At 43.4% G+C, this 19,825-nt stretch overlaps 1 protein-coding gene across 1 annotated transcript in view; it reads left to right on the forward strand.

Annotated features, from left to right (window-relative positions):
- Window positions 1-6,363: 6,363 nt before the first annotated feature.
- GALNT17 (polypeptide N-acetylgalactosaminyltransferase 17) overlaps window positions 6,364-19,825 on the forward strand; it is a 1,717,045-nt gene continuing 1,703,583 nt past the window's right edge. Inside the window, exon 1 of the mRNA XM_085649814.1 lies at window positions 6,364-7,773. Within this exon, the coding sequence (XP_085505940.1) occupies window positions 7,536-7,773 (238 nt within the window). The 5' untranslated portion in view covers window positions 6,364-7,535. The remainder of the gene's footprint in view (window positions 7,774-19,825) is intronic.

The following is a 19,825-nucleotide window of genomic DNA, read 5'->3' on the forward strand; positions in this document are numbered from 1 at the left end:
CCTGGTCCCGGATACACCACAGGAGGGTGGAGCCATCATTGTAGAAGGCAGGCACAGCTCTATTCAGGTGCAGGTGCTACTCCTCCCACCACTCCAAATGCAGACCAGGCCTATTCAGCCTAGCACAGATTCATCCAGACTCTCTGGAGCCACTGCACCTCCCCAGCCCCTGTCACTACAATGTCAGACAGTCAATACACAACAGGCAGTCACAAAGACACATAGCACACAGAAATGCCTAATTCTAAAAGTGGCATTTCTAAAATAGTGATATTAAATCCGCGAACACCAATACGCAGCATTTATCACCCCTATTCCAAACATACCAAACTTGATCACGCTACCCCTCTCATGTCAAGAATTCCCACTGAAGCACATATCAGGGAACACCCAATGCATTCCTATGAGAGGGCAGCCTCACAGCAGTGGGAAACCACATAGGCTGTTTGTTACCACCAGGACATGCCACACAGTTAAGACACATGTCCTACCTTTTACCTACACTGCACCCTGCCCATAGGGCTAGCTAGGGCCTACCTTAGGGTTGACTGATATGTAGTAAAATGGGAGTCACAGACGTGGCAACCACATTATGTGCCACGTCACAGCGGCAGTAAGCTGCCTGTGCAGGCCCAGCCGTGGCAGAGGCCTGAGACAGGTTTGAAAGGCCACTTTGGTGGGTGGCGCAAGCAGCACTGCAAGATTACTAGTAGCGTTTAATTTACTGGCCCTGGGTATATGGGATACCACTGTACAAGAGACTGACAGGTAAATTAAATATGCCAAACAGGTGCAGACTAATCTTATCAAGTTCAACATAGAGAGCTCATGCACTTTAGCACTGAACCGCAGTGTTAAAGTGCCCAGAGTCCTAAAACCACCAACGACAGGATGGGATGACCCTGCAAAAAAGGCCAAGTCCAACAATTATTAATGGTTATATTCACCCTTTGTTGGGGATAAAAGGATGAAACCATTGAAATGTTATTAGATTTTATTTATAACCACTCAATCTACAAAAAATCCGGCTCCTTATATTCTTATGAACAATGATTTTAACATGAACCTGCTCTAAGCGGTGTCCAGGGATCAAATAGTGGAAACAGTAGATCAGATTTGGTATATTCCAATTTTTCAATTATTTAAACAGAGGAAAGACGTACCCCAGAGGCAATTCACAAGCAACACAGAGCACCTGGGCCTGGGAGTCTTAAATGGCCAGGTGGTCCCAGATATCCTGGCCCATGCAATCCATCACTCAGCAAACTCCCAATCAGTTATAGATTATACTCTAGTGTCTCTCCCATTATTTCATAGGGTGACTAATTATGATTTGAGAAATAGGCTGGCAAGTGATCACCAACAGTAAATTATTTGTCTGCAGACTCTATTGACAAATAGAACATCAAGCAAGACTACAATGGGAGAAATTTTGCGAAACAATCATCAACCCCCTGGAACAGTTGGCTCAATTCTCTAAGCTTTTACTGGAGAATCAAGCTGACTTCCATAGCACAAGAAGCACTATAACCTTGGTACGATACGCCCCAGAAAAACATCAGCCCAACTTATAATAGTAATAGAACAGCTAAATCATGCTTTGAGGATGCTGAGAAAGAATTCAAGTTCGAGTATATGGAGCGAGATCCTATCTAAATTAAGATTGCTATGCAAAAAAGCTGCATGAGTTTCAGCGAAAACAGAAGCAGACCAATATTGGTACAAAATCCTCTTTGCTTCTAAGCAGAACTACGCCAGAGAATTTAGGAAATTGCTGAATCACCCTGATAGATAGAGGACGTGTTTTTCTTACTCGACTATCTCAGAAGCTCCCAGGTCAAATTACCTAGAGGAAATGTATGGTGGTATGGATATAACAAAGGATCCCCCAAAAGCTGGTATTTTAAAGTTGGAGGGGGAAGCTTCTCTCAAAGAGATCTCCTTGGGAGAAGTGGAAAAAAATGATCTCCAAGAACTATTGAGATGGGGCCCTGGGCCCTAACAGACTTCAAGAGTCTCTTTGCAAGCAGAATCCGCAATTCTGGGCAGATAAGCTGGACATCTTTTTTTATTATATCCTCCACAACCAAGAAATTCCAGACAGCTGGAGGGGGTCAATATTGGCCCCAATCCACAAAGCTGGTCAAACCTCCTTACCCTCTAATTATAGGTTGGGGAGCAAAATTACTTTGCAAAATGTCTGCTAACTGAATTAACAGATTGGCTGACTCCAGTTCCCGGGTGCCGAAACACCAGACAGGGTTTATTAAGGTAATTGGTACGTCTACTAACATTCAGATGTTGGCTTTAATAATCGAACAGACAAGGTATCTCTCTGCAAAGCTCCACTTGTGTTATATAGATTTTCGCTCAACATTCGATGAGTGCAGAGAAATATTTTATGGTCAAAGTTGATGAATTGGGGAATTTTTTCCTCTCCCCCTTAGAGCGATCCAATTAGTGTACACAGCCACTTGGACAAGAGTTTGGCTGGACAATGGTACAACGGCCTCCAAAATAATTTCAGCAAGAAACGGTCTAAAGCAAGGCTGAGTACTGGCTACACTTTTATTTAACTTACAATTTGCTGGTATTACTCCTGCTTTGAACAGTATTAATTAGAATTCACAGACAGTGATTGGTTTTAATGTTTCCCATGTGTTGTATTTTGATGATGTTGTGTTGATTAGCTATGCAAAGGTGGGGCTTCAGCATTTAATAAATACAACTGCGCAGTATGCTGCAGATCATGGGTTAAAAGTCACTTTTAATGAAATCAAAACCATGCTAGTTTTAAGGGGAAGATCTTCACCACCAACATTTTATATAGAAGGGCCAGCCCTGGAATCTGTATCAGAGTATGGAAATTTGGGGTCATTTTGACTCCAGGGGCTCATTTAAGAATCAGAGTGCTGCAATATTAAGAAGAAATAATCCATTAGTTGTTGTGTTTTCTATCCTGCGGAAATCTTTAAAAGGCATGTCTGTACAGCCTCCCTTGCAAGTAATGCTATAAAAAGCCTTTTCTTCGAGGAATGACGCTGAGATATTGAGAGGAAAAGCTGATAAAATTATAGACAATGTTATGGTAGGAACCTATCGTCGCCTGATTAATTCATCTCGGCAGGCTTCAGTAGCCCAAATCTGTCTAGAGTTGGGCCTTAGGAGGCAGTGCATAAGTAGCCTTTGAGTGTATTTGAAATTTTGTTATAAGTTAAAAAATGATCTAAGTACTACGCTCAGTACTGCTGTGTGGGAGGCAATAGGTGACCCTAGAAATATTGCTCTAATCCAAACAATGGTTCAAGTAAACCACTTGAAATGAAAACAATGTTAGAAATTAGACAAGGGTAAAGAACCCTACTGAGAAAAGAGGGAGCGGAAAGTCAAAAAGAGGAGATAAAAAGGTGTTACCAATTATTGAGACACCCGCTACCCATGTACAAATAATTTCTTTTAAATCTCAACAATTTATTCTCAATCAAAGCATATCAGAAAATGACACATATATACAACAATAATGGCGTTCACACAGTTACCCAGACAGTATTACAAGTATAAATAATAACAGATGTAAACAGACAAATTGTGGCGGAGGGAAAATACAAAAACAGGGTTCGGAACAGAACAAAAACTCACGGAAAAACAATTGTGTCCTCATGGATTAGAGCCACATCTTTTAGCACTAAAAGACATTGTTGACATTTAAAAGAAATTATTTGTACATGAGTAGCGGTGTGTCTTTTCTCCTTTTCTCACTCAGGGAGGGTTCTTTTCCCTTGTCTAACTTCTAAAATTATTTTCATTTCAAGTGGTTTACTTGAACCATTGGTTGAATTACAGTGTTTATTAACCCCTGGTTCAGGTTCTAGGGCTTCCCCTGTTGTTTGTAGATAGAAATATTGCAGCACATGAATATTTTAACTTTGCCCTATCAACTTTTAAGGTAAGGGAGCTTTGGGCTTTAACCCTTTCTCAAACTGCATTTAATAGAGTTATAAATGTAACAGCAAAAAAGATTTCATCTTTAATGGATAGAGAGGTGTTAGCTAAAAGAGCCCATGCATGGATGGATATTGGTTCATATGGCCCCTTAAAATTCCAGTCATATTTAGGAGGGTTCAATGGATTAAAACCAAAATTAAAGCTGCTGCACTTCCGGCTTGGAGATTTGCAAATTTGTTTTAATTCGTTTTAATTCACCGTTGTGGAGGAGATTGTCTAAAAAGACATCATGTCGTCTTTGCATTTATTACAGGGAAGACGTTTGTCACATCGGTTGCTTCTGCCCAGCTCTAATGGAAGAGCGCAAAAGTCTGTTGAGACAGTTTTTTTTATAAGAAATACTATACGAACATGTCGTCAAGCAGTTATAGCCTGCCTCCATGGGGAGACTTGATATTTTGCAGAATTTGTTTTAAATGTATGTCCACTGCTGAGTCCAAACTTGCAAAGTGTGAGTTGTAATGGCCACTGTCAGTGTTATAGGCTGTGTATATGAGGCCTATTCACATTGTGTTTGTTTTATTCTGAACAAATAATTTTGCTGATATGTATGACTGGTGGTTTTAATTGCGATTATAATTTAATATTAAAATGAAAAAGTATTTTATCAAAGGCACATTGTACTTTTCCGACTATTTTGCACAAATTGTCACTTAACCATAAATAGTGCTATTAGATACATTTTAGGTGTAATAACACTAAGTTAAAGCAAGAAGGTTTATGAACTGTAAGAATTGTAGATTGGAGCCTCCCTAATTAGCCTCGACTTGGAAAAAGGTATTTCGTTTATATTGATAAGTTGGCAGGTTGCAGTTGTCGATTACCGCTATGGAGCTTAACTATCTCTTATTTTTAGGCTTATTAAATGAATTTTGGGGGTGTTTAACTGTTAGAATATGTTTTTTTTCAGATGTTATTTATTGATGAGGCATTATTCAGTGATTAAACTGTGTTACATTTAATTAACTGAACAATAAAAAGTATCTGATCCTAATTCAAGTACTGGATTTTTCATATTTGTTTGTAAATTAAAGAAAATGTTTTTGTTTGATGAGTACTTGTTTCTGTATTTTTGTGTATTGTTTTGAGGTTCAAATCATCAAAATGTCCTTGGCGTCCAATAATGGCTCAGTGAGGGTTCCTGGATTCCAAAAATGATTCAGTGGGGTGCCCCGGATGTCAGTAATGATTCAGTGGGGCTCCACATAAGCCAAAGGGTTAACAACACTGCCCTAGAGAGGCACAAAGATGCCAGCCTCTTCGAAAATGATTTGAATTCTGTGCAAACCCAGCCTGGGTGCTAGACACCTGTTCCAAAAGTTCATCCAAGCCTCTGAAACCAGACAAGTACTCTCTCTGAACTTATTATAACCCAAAGGCCACAATAATGAAGACACATGCAATTTACGAACAGTAGGCACAAGGAAAGCCGTACAAGTGCCCCGACACAGGTCACATCCTTGAACAAACAAAACTTAAATCCACGCCTTGAGAGAGTTGAGCTGCAACACATGCTCATTATTTGTAGACAAACTTCACCGTGGCTCCTGCTGAATATCTCTGCTTCTGATATTGTTAATATGTGTTTAACCCCAATGTGCTCCCAGAGGTGTGTTTGCACAGCTCAGCCTCTCACTTATCAGAACCTTGACTGTTGAACCTGTGCGGTAGTTCAGTGGGTTGAACACCGGCGGCAGAGACTGTATTTGCACATCTCTGCATTTACTCTGGAGAGGGCAGGGGATGAAAGGAGTACCATCGATTTACACCACTTATTTTACATGCACGAAAGACATTCCACTTTGGCGCGAGCACTGAATAAAATGCCCGTTTTGCTATTACAAGCCACATGCAGGCTACGCTCCCACATTGGAGTTTTTTAATAGCAGCGTTTTCACCGGTCAAGCCATGTGATTGATTTTTCATTTTCAAAGAGTTATGGAATTTCTCACCAATGCTTCTAAGTCACAGACACCAGGTGAGATAAAGTAGCGTAGTTTGTTAATGAACCTGCTCTGGTAAGAGTTCTGCAACCTGGAGGCCACATGTCTGAACCTTAGAAGGATCAATCGAGCCTTTCATCCTTTCAAGGACAATACATAGAGTACCATCATTGCGAAGGCTAATAGAAGCGCCTACCATTTGCAGCGCTATGAAGCTGCAACAGCAGGCGTTGTACAAAAGCAGTACTTTCCTTTTATCAAGAAAGAAGCCGTCACTTCTAAGCACCCGTGTCCATAATCCTGCCCAGATTTTCCTTGCAGCCCGTGTGTAGCCATGCTAAAGGGATTCAGGCAGCACACCGGAGGATGTCTCCGCTTACAAATGACCGCCGAGCAGAGATGGGAAGGTGGAACGGCGAGGATGCGCTGAGGGTCAGAGACATGCCCCCGCTGGGTCAGACTAAGGGCACCCTCCTGACCTGATCACCTGCCACCCTCGGGGGGCGCCTCTTCACACTAACCCCCTCAGTCGCAAGGCAAGGGCAGGAGGGCGGGTGCAGTGTGTGCAGCCGACGCCAGCAGCCGGCCGGACTCAAGTGAGATGCTGATGCGGGGACCGGCTGGCTGAGCTCTCGGCAGCGCATCTTTGCCGCATTGTCAGTTTCCCTCCGTTAGTCACTTTCAGGAGCTGCACTTGTCGCGTCTGCCGGCGGACCCAGGAGCGCGCGCTCGGTCGTGCAGCAGGATGCTCGCCACGAAAGCTGCTGCTCTCCGTCGGCTCTGACTTTACACCCCCAATGTCGAGGAATTCCGAAGCTGGGACGATGCCCACATCTTTTGGTCTTCCTTCCAGCGCGGTTCTGCCAGGACTACGCAGCTCTCTGCACAGCTGTCCCACTTGCCTGAAACAAGAGGGCTCCCAAAAACACACAGGCTGCGAGGGTGACTCGCCTGCTGCAAACGAATGACTGAGCTGGCCCTGCTGGGAGCCCCCTCCTTGTGAGCGGAGAGTACCGGGAGGTGTTTACACCCTGCCAGGACTGCTTCGGCGGAATAATACGTGTGATTAAACGCATCTCCGCTTCCTCGGTTCCTGCTCCGAATGCACCGGCATGTCAGCCCACTGACTGCAGCTGTTTGCTTTAATTCCAGCAGTGACAGAACAAACCTCTGTCTGTGTCGCCTGAGTAGGTGTTGATCTTCAACGGTGGCATTTAACACGGTTTTCTGAATATTTTGAGCATTTGGAAAATGTTTCACAACAAGTAGGATCCCATTCAGTTCATCTCGGTCCAGGGGTGAGCTAGAGGTTGGCACTTGAGTGAGTTTCAGAAGTTCTGATGAGCATTTCAAAGCACCCCTCTGTTCCCAGTCTCAAAGCTGCCCTGCTGCTCTTCTACTGAATGTGTGACCTTGGTACCACCAGACCTGTCACTGGTGTGTTCACACAAATCACCGTTGAGGAATCCCTTGAACACAGGTATGTGTATTTACCTGGCCACTCCCACTGCGGAAGGGAGTCCAAGAAGCGCCTCAGCCCAGGAGGTATTTGCAGGAAGGAGTTGAGGGAGCCACATCGGGAGTTTGATGGCTTCTCTGAGAAGGGTGAAGGTTTTGCTGGTGCTCAATCTGATAGCCGTGGCCGGCTTTGTCCTCTTCTTGGCCAAGTGCAGACCCATCACGCCGAAGAGTGGGGAGTCCTTCCACGAGATCCACCCTAGGTCAGAGGTCTCCAACCTGACAAGCCATGGGGCCAGTCCTGTCCAGGAGGCAGTGCTGAAGAGGTTGTCACTCCTGGAGGACATAGTCTACAGGCAACTGAATGGTAGGACTGCATACTGTCTTTCAATGCTACAGCCGCCACTGCGCATAGAGTTGCAACCTCTTAAGAATAAATGTCTATCTAATGTATGTATTTATGTTGTAGAGTGTTTGGTGTAACTCTTTGGATACTTCAGAGCGCTGAATTTGATGGATCAACATGTAGTTTGATGTAGTGACAGGGGAAGTTTGGGTCCAATCTAGTAGGGTGTGAACCTGTATCCAACATTCCAAGTTAAAGCAAGTCTGAAAAGCTCTTCTTCTAAGAGTTTGCCTAGGTGCCTACATTGGCTTTAGTTATCACGTTTGGGTTAAAAGCAGTGGCAAAGAACCTTGCAATTTGCCACAGTAAATGATGTCTCATGATCCAATGCTTTAAATGGTTAAGGGTTGGTATAAAAACTTACTTTTAGGTATATGTGCGACTATAGGCTTTGTACAAGACTGGACAAGTGCAGGCGTCTAGAAAATATCCCATGGCATTTCCATGAGCAGTGGGAATTTAATATTTCATCTTGGTACATTTTCAGCGATGTTTGCCACTTCATTTTCCAGTATAATCTTCACTACCGTCACGAGTATGTCATATGAGGCAATGACAACACCTGCATTTTTAGGTCCTGTGCAAAATGTAATTCTCTGCATTTTATTCGTGTCTTACCTTTTACTACGTCACTGCCAGGAATAAAGCAGAGCATTTCAAGGTTAGTACAGGTAAAACAAACCTTCTCAATGGATTCTAGTTCCTACATCGACTCCCACTGTTCAGCTTCTTCTAGCGTTGCTGCTCCTATACAACGTTTGGGGCTGTATAAAATGCAACAGCAAGGGCCATCCATGCAGTTATTTATAGGAATGTTTTTATGTCTAAAATAGATTTTGGGTACAAATATTAACGTATGGCTGCATTACAGCATGTAACAGAAACTGCTAAACATCAGAAATGCCTTGTAAGTTTACTTAAGCCTTGATTGAAAGTAATAATTTACTTGAAATAAACCGGAGAGCCCTTTCCAATCATCTGTAGTAAGCGACAGACATAACATGTAACTGCAATGCTAATATAGTTTAAAAAAACTCAATTTTAACATATCAGGGGAATGAAGAGGGGAACAGGAAAGAATGGGAATGGAAGTGCAGAATTCAGTTAATTCTAACCTGAGAGAAGATTGTCTACCTACCTTGGGCTCAAATTATGTTATTTTACCTTAGTGAGAACATTGGGCAGGATAGAGTTGACTATCAAAGTAATGTAGACTCCTCATTGACATCTTCCAACAAATCTGTAGATTGGTCAAGTGTAAAGTCACTTTTAATATTTTGGGCTTGGTTAAATGATTTGGGCAGTTATTCGGATAATTCAAACAACGATGGACAGCTAAGAAAAAGACGGCTTTTCAGTTGTACCCCGAAGACCTTTTCCAGTTAATTTTATTGACGTCACCTCATTATCATTCAATCATCCAACCGATTGCGGCTCGACAACCATCATTTTCAGCTTTCCTGTTTTATCAAGGACTTCTAAGAGGATGATCTGGAAACACCAGCTGACCCTATCAAACTGCGCTGTCAGCCTCACCGCGGTCCAGTTTAGGGTTGACAAACAAGACTCTCTCTCTAATTTCACTAATTATTGTAAATTCACTGCCATTTTGGAAAACAGACTTGGGTCTCCTGTGTCAGTTACAGAAGGTTGGGAAGTTGCCTATGTCGCTACGGCTTCTCCAACGAGTAGCTCGTGAGCTACTGGTAGCTCTCCAGCTACCTGCAAGTAGCTCTCCTGTGTGCAGCTCAGCCGGCTACATCAGAAGCTCTCGTTTGCTTGAATTAATATGGACACCAAGAATGAGAGTGTGAATTGGAGACAAGAATGTTTGTATTTTCAGAATTCATACGTTGATGCGTATAGAAAATGGCCATTCCTAAAATATATTTAAAACTGATTTTGGAGTGATAAATCATGTGGCATTTGGGAGGTTTATTCTGAACATTATTACTTTGGTGCCAGAGGCATTGTGGCTACGGATGTCATGTTTGTTACTCATGCAGAAGCACCCTAAATTCACAAATCCTTTATGCTGACAACCCTTTATAAAGCACAGAGGTGATCAATGTTGGTAATCTTGCATATGGTGGCTACTAATGTAATTCTGTCTGTTGTCACTATTACAATACTGTTAATATTAGTAGCTCTGGATGATTTTCGTGCAACATAAGTAGGTCCTATTACAGAAAAGGTTGGAGACCCCCAGTTAGGTTATGTGGAGCCAACCATACACATTCTGCTTGAAGTTCAGGCAAATATTGCATGCTAATGGAATCCTCTGATGTGGGAGTATTCAAAAGTGTTATAAGATAAGTCCCACTCATCAGAACACTTAGGGGTTATTTCCGAGTCTGGCGGTCAATGTAGTGGCGTAACACAGGCCCCTGCAGCCCCCATGGTACAGGGTGCCACAAACCCCAGGGGGCCCCCTCAGCACAGTACCCTGGCCTGGGAGCTCCTGGTGAAGCCAGAGAGGGGCCCCCATGGACCTTCCAGAGGGCGCCTTCAAGTTTCGGTATGCCACTGGGTCCATGGACCACAAGACTCGCGGGGGCGCAGCGGTCGCAGTCTTCCAACCACCCGATTATGAGTCAGGTGGTCGGACAGCCATGGGACCACAGCCAGGGAACCGCCATTCCCTGGAATTGGAGCAACGGTCAAGGGGCCGCATTACACTTGGCGGGACCGCTGTGGTCCCACCAACCATATTATGAGTTTCCTCTCCTCCAGGGTTTACATTGAGGCTCCTATTCCATGTAAACCATGGAATGAAGAATGTGGCAGCCTGAATGAAAGACAGCTGTTTGAAGCTCAACTCTGAGAAGACCGAGGTCCTCATCCTCGGACCCTGCATCTCCGCCTGGGACAACACCTGGTGGCCCTCTGCCCTCAGGGAGCCTGCCCACCCCACAGACCACGCACGAAACCTCGGCATCATCCTCAACTCCTCCCTCTTCATGAACCGCCAGATCAACGCCATCACCTCCACCAGTTTTAACTGCCTACGGATCCTCTGCAAGATTTTCAAATGGATCCCCCCGACTGCAGAAGAACCGTCACCCACGCACTCATAACCAGCAGACTAGACTAAGGCAATGCCCTATACGCTGGTATCAATGGAACCCTTCTACACAACCTCCAAATCATCCAGAATGCCGCAGACAGACTCATCCTCGGGACACCGCGTCACAAACACATGACCCAACACCTACGAGACCTCCACTGGCTCCCCGTCGAGAAGAGGGTCACCTCTAAACTCCTCACCCACGCCTATAAATCACTCAACAACATCGGACCCAAATTCCTCAACAAGAGATCTATATTCCACGTACCCAAGAGGAGCATCTGCTCCACCGACCTCACCCTGGCAGAGGTCCCCCGCATCTACAGCCAGGAGAGCCTTCTCCTACATTGCAGCCAAGACCTGGAACGAGCTCCCTGTGAACATCAGACGCTCCCCGACCCTGCACACGTTCAGGAAGGACCTCGAGACCTGGCTCATCGACTGATCCGGAGCCCCTCCCCCCCCCCCCCCCCCCGAGCCTTGAGACCCTCACAGGTGAGTAGCGCGCTCTATTAAACCCTGATTGATCGATTGATTGACCATGGCAGAGAGGAAACAATGGGGGCCCTAGAGGGCCCCCTTGGTGGCTCACGACCTGTTTATGCACACGGGGTGCCCCCCTATGTGCATGAACACCAGTTCGTGCACAGCATAGACTTTACAGTCCATGCCACGCTGGAACTGTCTTTGGCGTTTCCATTGCGGTGCCTGTTTTTAAAGGCACCGCTGTAGGAGCAATAAAAAAAGCCCTACAGACACAAGTTTAACTTTTAAGTTGGCGGGTGGCCTCACCACGGATTTGGCGGTGTGGAGGCGGGCGGACCTAGTGCCACACCTCCAAACTTGTAATCAGGCCAAGCGCCCATTACATTATCTCAATTACAAGTTGTGTGGTGGTCATCACACCCGGTAATTACCAGTTGGACTAACGATGTCGCCCTTCATTAAATTTCAACCACTCAAACCACTCAAACCTGCTGGAATTTAAGAAAGGGGAAAGACCAGGTATTTACTAGAATATGCAGATTTTGGTGTGATAAACACCAAAGTTCACATATTATTCCCCCAAAACTCTGAATATGCACCAATTATTGGATCCGATGAATTCTGAACACTTTGATGTTTTTATCAGATGCGATAATTGTTGCATCTGACAAGGCTTACTCATAATCAGGTCCTAAGTGCCTTAATTACAGTTTGAAGGATAGGATACTTCACCATAAATGTGGTGGATGTGCTGTCTGCCATGTTTCAACTGCCATTGACTATAATCCACTAGTAGTATGCCGATCTAGACATTTGCAACATTTGTGATGGATTACCCCACCCACCGAACATTAAATAAGGCCCATGGTTTCTTCTCTTGGGCATTAGTTTACCAATCTTTCAGTTGACATCTTGCTTTAGGTCAATTGAACCAAATGGGCATCAAAAAGAGGGGGTCTCAAAATACATTTACCCCATGCAATTTCCCATAGAGATTTTGGAAACGACTACAGCCCGAACCACGGAGGCAGAGTTAAGATTTCACTTATAGGCTATTACTCGAAGCCATCGCAAGACTGCAATGTTTCACAGGGCAGCTTTCCTGAAGTAAAATGGGTATATGTGACTAAAGTGTTTTTACCATCCGTTTGTCTCAAAAACCGTAGAACTTTTGTCCAGTGTACCAGAGGACACAGATAGTGAGAAACACATCATAAATTAATTACATTCACAGAGGCGCACATCTCTCTCTCTCTCTTTCTCACTTGTTAGGACTGAGTTTCCATAGAAAAAGCCTTTTTTGTTTTGCTAATAACTCTAGCGTCATATGATGAATCTTCATGAAACTTTCAAAACTAGTATGCCAGTCACGTCAGCTGCTGTTTGGGACGTTTCGGGGTGATTCATCAAACGGGGGCTGAGAAAAAGAGTGGGTCTCAAAATGCATTTTGCCCATGCAATTTCACATAGGGATTTTGAAAATGACTACAGCCCGAACCGCTGAGGCAGAGGCAAGCTTTCACTTATAGGTTACCACTCAAAGCCATTACAGGGCAGCTTTCAAGAAGTAAATGGGTATTTGCGAGTAAAGTGTTTTTACCACCCGTTTCTCTCAAGTCAAAACCCTTAGAACTGTTGTCCAGTTTACCAGAGGAATCAGAAAGTGTTTAGCACATTGTAAATTAATTACATTTACAGAAGCGCACGTCTCTCTTTCTCTTTCTCTCTCTCTCTCTAGCTCTCTCTAGCTAGGACCTAGTTTCAATAGGAAAAGTGTTTTTTGTTTTCCTAATAACTTTGGTGCCATTTGGTGAATCTTCACAAAATTTTCAAAACTAGTATGACAGTCACTTCAGCTGCTGTCTGGAAAAAATAGGGTGATTCATCAAGCGAGGGCCAAGAAAAAGAGGGTTTCCTCATGTGATTTCCCATAAGGATTTTAGACCCGACTACAGCCCGAACCGCTGACCAGAATTGCACCAAATTTAGCAGAAAGCTAGCTCTTAATCCAGAAGAGCCCTTTTCATAATTTGGTGTAAATCTAGTTAGTTGTTTTGGAGTTATTGAAGAAAAAAGATTTATAGATATCTAGGCACTCTGACCCTCTACAGATCCGACAGATCTCATCTTGAGATCTAATTGACTGCCAGCACTTCAACCAGGAAATGGTGGCAGCCATCTTGGGACTTGGACTCAACCGAGGCTCAGGAAAAAAAACCATAAGGGTCCAGGTTAGGAATACCCTGACGGCCAAAGCAAGTGGGGTGCACCGTCCATGGATAAAGAGCTAATGAATTCATTATAGTGTCATGTATATCATACTCATTTTCAGCTCTTGGTTTGGACATTGAAAAATCTGAACTGATTTATTGTTGTTTATTTTTGTATTTTTCTAAAGATGTATTTTTGTAATTTGGTATTTGAATCCAGTGCTGTGTATTAACTTATGTATGTGGGAGGGAGACATTCATGATTTGTTTGGATTGAACTTCTTTGTGTGACTAAAAAACAAAAGTATTTTCATGATTTTCGAAAAATAAATGGTACTCACTTTTATTGAGTATAGTGTTCACGAAAAAAATGAGGTTGCAAAAAGGATCAGTCAGTTTCATCATTGTGTGTTTGTGCAAATTTAATGTGGCTCAGCCTTTTTGACTTAAAGAGTCCTACCCCTTTTTTTGGTATAACACTTTATAAAAGTGTCATTTCTAAAATAGTAGTGATAATTCCAACTTTACCATTAAAGAGGATTTATTATTACTATTCCAACCATATCAAACATAATAAAGCTACCCCTCTCTGATCAGGAATTACCACTTAAAAATGTAAAGGGGAATTCCCAATGCTAGCCCTTGAGAGGAATAGGCCTCACAGTAGTGAAAAATATAGCTGTTTGTCACTGCCAGAACATGCAAAGCATAAAAGTACATGTCATGGCTGTAAGTTACACAGCACTCTGCCCTTAGTCTCAGATAGGGCCAACCTTAGGGTTGACTTGTGTGCACTAACAGGGGAGTTGAGGGCTTGGCAAGTGGTTTTAAATGCCAAGTCATAGTGGTAGTAAACTGCACACAAGGCCCACAATGACAGGCCTTAGACGGGTTGGAAAAGGCTATATGTGTGGGTGTCATAATAAGGGCTGCATGCCCACTAGTACCATTTAGCTTACAGGTCCTGGATATATGGTATACCACTTTGCAAGGGACTTGCAAGTAAGATAAATATGTCAATTGTGTACATACCTTTGTTAACAAGTTTAGGGGAGAAGCATATGCACTTTAGTACTGGTTAGCATTTTTTTTTTAATCCTTTTATTGAAATCAAGGCATGATTGATGAAATTATCACGGTGCACATACAATGGCAATATTATTACATTTCAAATATTACTGAAGACTTGATGGTCACAAACAATACTTTCAGTCCCCATTGAGACATATTCAGGTCCCATGTATAATATCTTCACTTGATCTTGGAGGTTCACAAATCTCACCTCTGTGTATGTTGCATTTTTCCCAGACCTGCATCCATTTATTCAGGCATCCCCAGGCTACATATACAGATTTTTCTGTGACCATACAGCAGTCCATATCTTTTCCCCAGTCTTCAGCCCCCGGTGGGCTCTGAGCCACCAGTACTGGTTAGCATTGGTAAAGTGTGCAGAGTGCTAGTGCCAACAAAGAGATATAGAAATAAATGGGAGGCAAAGGCAAAATGTTGGGGGAAGACCACCCTAAGGATGACAGATCTAGCACATGTGCCCACTAGCTGAAAGTGGGGAGAGCTACCCAACCTCTCTGGAGTTCTCTTCACTAAGGTGGAAGAATCCGGACAGACTGTTAGCATTGGCGTGGTCTACTCCTGTTCTGTGTTCCACCCTAAAGTTCATCCCCTGTAGGGAAATGGGCTAACTCATCAATTTTAGATTTTCATTCCTCATTTGCAAGAGCCACCCGAGGGGCCTGTAGTCTGTCCGAATCAGGATGTGAGTGCCAGACAGGTATGGCTACAGCTTCTTCAGTGCCCAGGCCACAGCAAAACATTCTTTTTCTGTTGCACTCCACCTCTGTTCTCTGGGGAGTATCCTCCCGAAGATGACGGCTAAGGTTGATCCAGGCCCTCTTAATTGAGCTGTGAAAGTAGTGGCCCAATGTTATGCTCTGAGGCATCCGCCTGGACCCTAAACCCCTGGGAGAAGTCAGTGGCACTGAGCACAAGAGCTGTGCACATGGCTTGCTTCAGGGAGTCAAATCTTTTTTGGCATGCCTCTGTCCAGATCATATTTCTGGGCTGCTTTTTTTAAGTAAGCTCTGTCAAGGGGGGCCACCATGTTAAAAGTATAAGCTGCAATTTTCCAGAAAACACAGCCTGATATTTAACCTACATCTTTGAGCCCATGGCTAATGTGACAAGATCAAAACAAAATGTAAAGGCATCTTTATTAGTCATTCACCTTTCTAACTCCAGCATGGGTATTGGGGGGAGACTGCAGCACCCCCCCCCCCACACTCATACTTCCAGCATGTATGGTGTCACCATGGAATGATGCTCTCTGTAGATGAAATGAGAGCAAGCAAGCAACCTGTTAAAATCACTTGGAGAGCTGCAGTATCCTCTTAAGAAACATTCAAACAAAATATGTGTGACACAAAGAAATAAAGGGGGAACTATGAATTGAGACAATTTAATACTAAAAGACTGCCAATCAGCCCAGATAAGTAGATTCATTTTCGGGTGGATGTACACCCATGATCAGAAAATTCTACTATTCATAGGGCAAAAGGGTTGACAACTTATGCAGACGGAGCCATTACCCCATAAAGTTTGCTGTCATGGGGGGAAGTATAATGTAAATGACACTCAAAAGGAAAAATGGCAGCACAGAGTGGACCCAAAAGCACTCTATGAATCTATATGGATATAAATTTGTATGTAATGATGTATGTTTTATATAGTGATTTTTTAAAACAAGATCCTTGTAGACACCTTAGAGATTCTAGCAAGAATCCTTACAGTGCAAATTGTCTCTCCCTAGGGTTTGTCAGAGGCAGTAACCAACAATTAAATCATTCCCTACAAAGGTAATCTGACATTTTGCGTAACAAAATACATATCTGTAGGCTTTAATACCGAGAAATAACTATCCACTCATAAATGCCTCAACATACACGTTTTACCATCAATATGTCACGCCTAATGTGTTTATCAGATCTTTTCATAATAAACAGATCTGACTGATAGCAACAGAAATATTTTTCCAAGTGAACCAATCTGTCCTGCAGCTGTTATCTGTGGTTTATCACCATAACCAACTAAGGACTCCTGTTAAAAGCAGGATTTTTTTTAAAAAGGCAACCATCAATCACATAGTCATGACATTATTTAGCTGCTAAATTACAGCTATCAAAGCAAAAAACTATCTCTTATAAAAGGGCCTAACAATAATTCTAACAGTGCAAATCTTCTATACCCACAGTCTGTCAGAAGGGGTAACCAACACCCACATGTTTTCCTACTTTGGTAATCTGTGAGACTACACGTACCAAAATACCTAACAGTAGGCTTTAATACTGAGTATTAACAATCTACCCTTAAATGCCTATTGGCTTTAACAATGTGTCATACCTACTGCCTTTATTGTAACATTTCATTAGAAAAGATCAAGCCTACATCCTTTATCATGGGCATGTCACCATAAGTGACTCAGACCTACTGTGTTGGTTCAAATCCTACCCAAAGGCACCGTCAAGTACAATGTACTAAAATTAAAAACGTGCAAAATACAGTTGTCAAAAAATACAAAAGCCATACCAATAGACCCTAGTAGGAATTACCATAGTGCAAATCATCTATCCCTGTCGGTTGTTCAGGTGTATCACCTGCACCAAAAGCCACTACATTAATCTGTGAGATTCCATGTAACAAAATGCTTACCTACAGGCTTTAGCACAGTGTAATAATAATCCACCCTGAAAACCTGTTTGCTTTTGACACATTCTTTTCACAATAAGTAAGTATGGTCTACTTGCTTTGTTATAACTTTTCATTTCGAACAGATCACACCAAGGAAAGGTGACATAACTTTTTCTAGTGAACTGGTAAGGCCTGTACCCTATACTGGCCCTTTATAGAACCTGGGCCTACAGAATTGCACATAAGATGGCAGTTATAAGGCATACAATTTTATAAACTACACATTTATACACATTTAGGCTAGGTAAAACAATTTGTAACCTCTCTTAGTAGGCCCTAAAAAGAATCATCACAGTGAAATTCTGCTCCATTGGTATGTAAGAGTGGATGACCAACACCATAACCCGCGCCCCTTTTTTAATCTATAATGTTACATGTAGCAAAATACCTTTTTGTGACCTATAACATAATGTGACAACAATCCAATGTTAGAAGCCTACTGACTCTACCATTTGCTTTTCCCAATAAATAATCCAGGTGTACTGCCTTTGCAATAATGTTTAATAAGAAGTACAGCAGAACTGTGACATTTGGCAAAGCATTTCCTTGTACACCAATTAAGCTTAGGTATGATCATGGCTTATCACCATGACCAACTACAGTCTTTTAAACTGAGCATAAGCTTTCTCACAAGGTAACCATGAGGTATATAGTCATAAAATTGGGAAATGCATAGAGAATTGCAGTTGCCTAAGCAAAATAGTATCTAAGCGGAGCTTGTAGAGTTTTGCTCCACTGAATTCCACGGAGTTGCCAAAAAACTCCGCCAAATTCCGCTGAGTTTCCTGTTAGCGGGCGGAGTAGTGCTCGGCCACCCCTAATGAAGAAGTCCGCTTGACTGCTGAAGGTCGTGGGGACCAATACCCCTATTATTGCCACAGGGAAGTCCCCCACCGAGGGATTGCTGAGATGTTGTTGGAGGCCCTGCCCCTTTCTCAACCACTCTGCAAAGGGGACTCCTGGTGCACCACTGGTTGGGGGATAAAGTCCCCTTGGCTGGTGAGAGTTTTGGGGGGCCGAAAACCCCTAATGTTGCCACAGGTAAGTCCCCCACAGTCAGATTGCTGAGAAAGAGGGCATCAAGTAAAAGTCTCTCCGACTCCTTTCTGTTTTTCTAAAACGATCTCTCTCAAATTCTGCTCTCAGGGACAGTGACTCTCCTTAGTGATTTATCTACTATTCAAGAGCACGAGCCACTGGACCTATATACAGCTCCTTGTTCCACCCTCTCCCTTTTAATTTCAGCAGAGGGCATAGCCACAACCAAAACAAGGCCTGAGCAGAGCTCACAGAGTTTCACTCCGCAGGATTCCATGGCGTTACCAAAAATGTTGCTGAGTTCCGCGAGCTGGCAAAGTATTGCTCGGCCACCTCTACAATATCCAGACAGAGAATTGAGAATGCCAACTAACGATCTCCAGGTCAACGCTTCCCAAAGATAATCCTCAAATATGAACAGACCCAATATTGTGTATAATATACTCCTCCTCAAAACCACTCATTAAAGCGGAACACCTCCATTCCATTTACTCTTTCTTCTTACCAGTACGATCTGCCCTTAGCAGTACCACCCACAGAACCAGCCGCAGCAACCTTTCTTTTGTTCAACCTCAGGCCAGGGTGTTTACTAAAGGTACATGGCACCGTTACCCCCAGGACCTCACTCACCTGGTGGTTTTGCTGCTCGTTGCCATTGGGGGCCTCGTAGGCTGCCTGCTTGCCATCTTTGTCAGTCTTCTTGAGCCTCCTGGGCTGGGACTCATAGCCATCCTCCTCATAGTTGTCCTCCTCATTAAGCTGATCCTGCTCCTCTTGTTCCTCGGCCACCACTGTGGATGGATGGTTCCCATACTCCTCATTCTGCAGCATGCCGTCAGCTTGTTTGAAGCGGGTATACAGTGACGGTGGGTGCTACGGCTTCGGTTGCAATCAGTTGCCGGAGTAGGGGCATTCACACAGCACAAATACTCCCTTGCAGTGCCCACCAAGCACCCACCTTGTTTTCATCCTGTTATCTTCCCTGTTTCTGACTCTGATTGATCAATGTTGGATCTTGTCATCAATGGGGCCTTGTTTACCCACTCTCCCATGTTGCACTTCTCTACTGATGCGCTCACTTCTTTAAAATGTGTTCAGCTGGCAACCATTTTCTTACTCTCATGGGCGAGCGCACCGATAAACTCTGCTCCGCTGGTGGTTGGCGGAGTTTTGTAAACTCTGTGCTCCAAGCAGAGCACTGAGTGTTAAAACTCCACGAACTCTGCCAGTGGAGCAGAGCTTCCCGCCCACCCTAACCAAAACCCTTGCCATTTAAATTAATGTAGGAGATTCCATGCAACTAAAGCCCATCTGTCAGCTTTATTACAGAGTAAAACCAACTCACTCTAAAATGCCCACTGGCTTTAACATATGCTTTTCACAATTAATGTTTCAGGCCAACTACCTTCCTTGTAACTTTTCATGAAAAACAATCAGGTCTATAGCCTTT

This window comes from Triturus cristatus, chromosome 3_2 (genome assembly GCF_964204655.1).
Source record: "Triturus cristatus chromosome 3_2, aTriCri1.1, whole genome shotgun sequence".
Lineage (NCBI taxonomy): Eukaryota > Metazoa > Chordata > Amphibia > Caudata > Salamandridae > Triturus > Triturus cristatus.